Source organism: Salvelinus sp. IW2-2015, unplaced genomic scaffold (assembly GCF_002910315.2).
Source record: "Salvelinus sp. IW2-2015 unplaced genomic scaffold, ASM291031v2 Un_scaffold2067, whole genome shotgun sequence".
NCBI classification, from domain to species: domain Eukaryota; kingdom Metazoa; phylum Chordata; class Actinopteri; order Salmoniformes; family Salmonidae; genus Salvelinus; species Salvelinus sp. IW2-2015.
Genome location: NW_019943409.1, coordinates 75,527 through 77,082, shown reverse-complemented (window position 1 = coordinate 77,082; position 1,556 = coordinate 75,527). Strand labels below are relative to the sequence as shown.

The 1,556-nt window shown below is 50.6% G+C and overlaps 1 protein-coding gene across 1 annotated transcript in view; it reads right to left on the bottom strand.

The window, feature by feature from the left end:
- The window catches only part of LOC112072862 (sushi domain-containing protein 2), a 42,032-nt gene that overhangs the window by 29,899 nt on the left and 10,577 nt on the right, over nt 1-1,556 (bottom strand). Inside the window, 4 exon segments of the mRNA XM_024140257.2 lie at nt 176-319; nt 537-805; nt 1,004-1,089; nt 1,216-1,417. Coding sequence (XP_023996025.2) covers nt 176-319; nt 537-805; nt 1,004-1,089; nt 1,216-1,417 — 701 coding nt within the window.

The window sequence follows — 1,556 nt, the reverse complement described above, 5'->3', positions numbered from 1 at the left end:
AGAGAGCTAGAGAGACAGACAGAGAGCTAGAGAGACAGAGAGACAGAGCTAGAGAGCTAGAGAGCTAGAGAGACAGAGAGCTAGAGAGACAGAAAGCTAGAGAGACAGAGACAGCCTAGAGAGAGGAAGTACACTACAAACAGACAGGCTCGTTTCCAGTGGAGAACAAACTCACCGTTCTCTAGTTTCACCTGCTCTGTCCGGCCCTGAACACTGAGCCCTCTGTCTGGTGAGAGAACCAGGTAGTACTCTCCTTTCCCATTGAAGGTGTACCTCACACCATCAAACGTTAAAAAATGAGGGTCCCCTAGAACTGCACCTAGGAGGTGGAGAAAGAGAAAACAAATAGGAGAAGAATCATTACGGGGAGAAATAGCAGTTTGGTACGTGTTTGTGTTGAAGAGACAACACAGCATAACAAGAGAAGAGAGGCTTAGGGAGAGACCAGACTGCGATAAGTACTCAGTATACAGTAGATGGTTCTGTAACAACCAGACAGCATTCTATTCTACTGTAAACACCCATGAGTTCCTCACCAGCTGTAGGTGGTGTGTAGTGTCTACAGCCGCTGGAGGGTCTGTGTGTGAAGTACACCTGGCAGTGGTCAGACCACAGACAGCAGTAGTAGAATGTCAGGACGTCGTACATCCAGTGGGAAAGGCTGGGGATCCGAGGGGGGTCTCTGTAGGGAGGGGAGCCCCAGTCGTGGGCCCGATCTGGGGTGCTGCCTCCAATCGAGTCCCCTGTCAGAACCTGGGCCCCCGTGCTGTCATAGCAACACTGCTGTCCTGCTCTGTACACAGGGCTGGGGATGGGAAAAATTGGCTGTTATTGATACAGTTGGTGTTTTCTACTGTTTGTTTGGTATACAAATTGTTGACTTAYGAAAGACCTGTACATATTTTCTTTTATGACAAAATATAACTTGATGTCAGTAGGTGACAAATCAATACTTCTTCTGAATTCTCCCAAACTTAAGAGATGAGGTGGCCGTGTGGCCTACCTTGCATGTACGGCTCGGACACAGTGTACAGAACCAGGGTGGTAGGTACACACACTCCCCTTCTCCATGTCACAGCCGTAGTCAGTCTGAAACACCAGAGACATTCACTTTTAAAGTGCCATAAGGATACAGTACCAGAGCCTSTAAAATCTATCCTGAAGGTGCTCTTTGGTTGAGGGGTTATTGGTCCTCAAAGAACAAGGAATTCTTACATGGAACCTGCCGGTGTCTGCGCGGGCCTGGGCCAGGGTACAGGGACAGTCCACCACCTCCTRCAGGAAGTTAGGGAGACTCTGCTCCAGGACGTCCCAGGCCAGGCACCTGTCCAGGGCCCAGGCTGCTGAGTCCTGCCTGAAGGCCTCCTCCAGGTGCCAGGCCAAGGCATGGYCCCCACTCCACACAGCCTTGACGTTCCTGAACACAGTTACAGGGTTTATAGACAGGGACGGTATATCTATGCACAATTCCAGGTATGTAGTTAGTGACAGAGGACTCTGAAGTCTGGGCCCTGGTTGAGTACGGTGCCAGGGCATGGGCCCCACTCCACACAGCT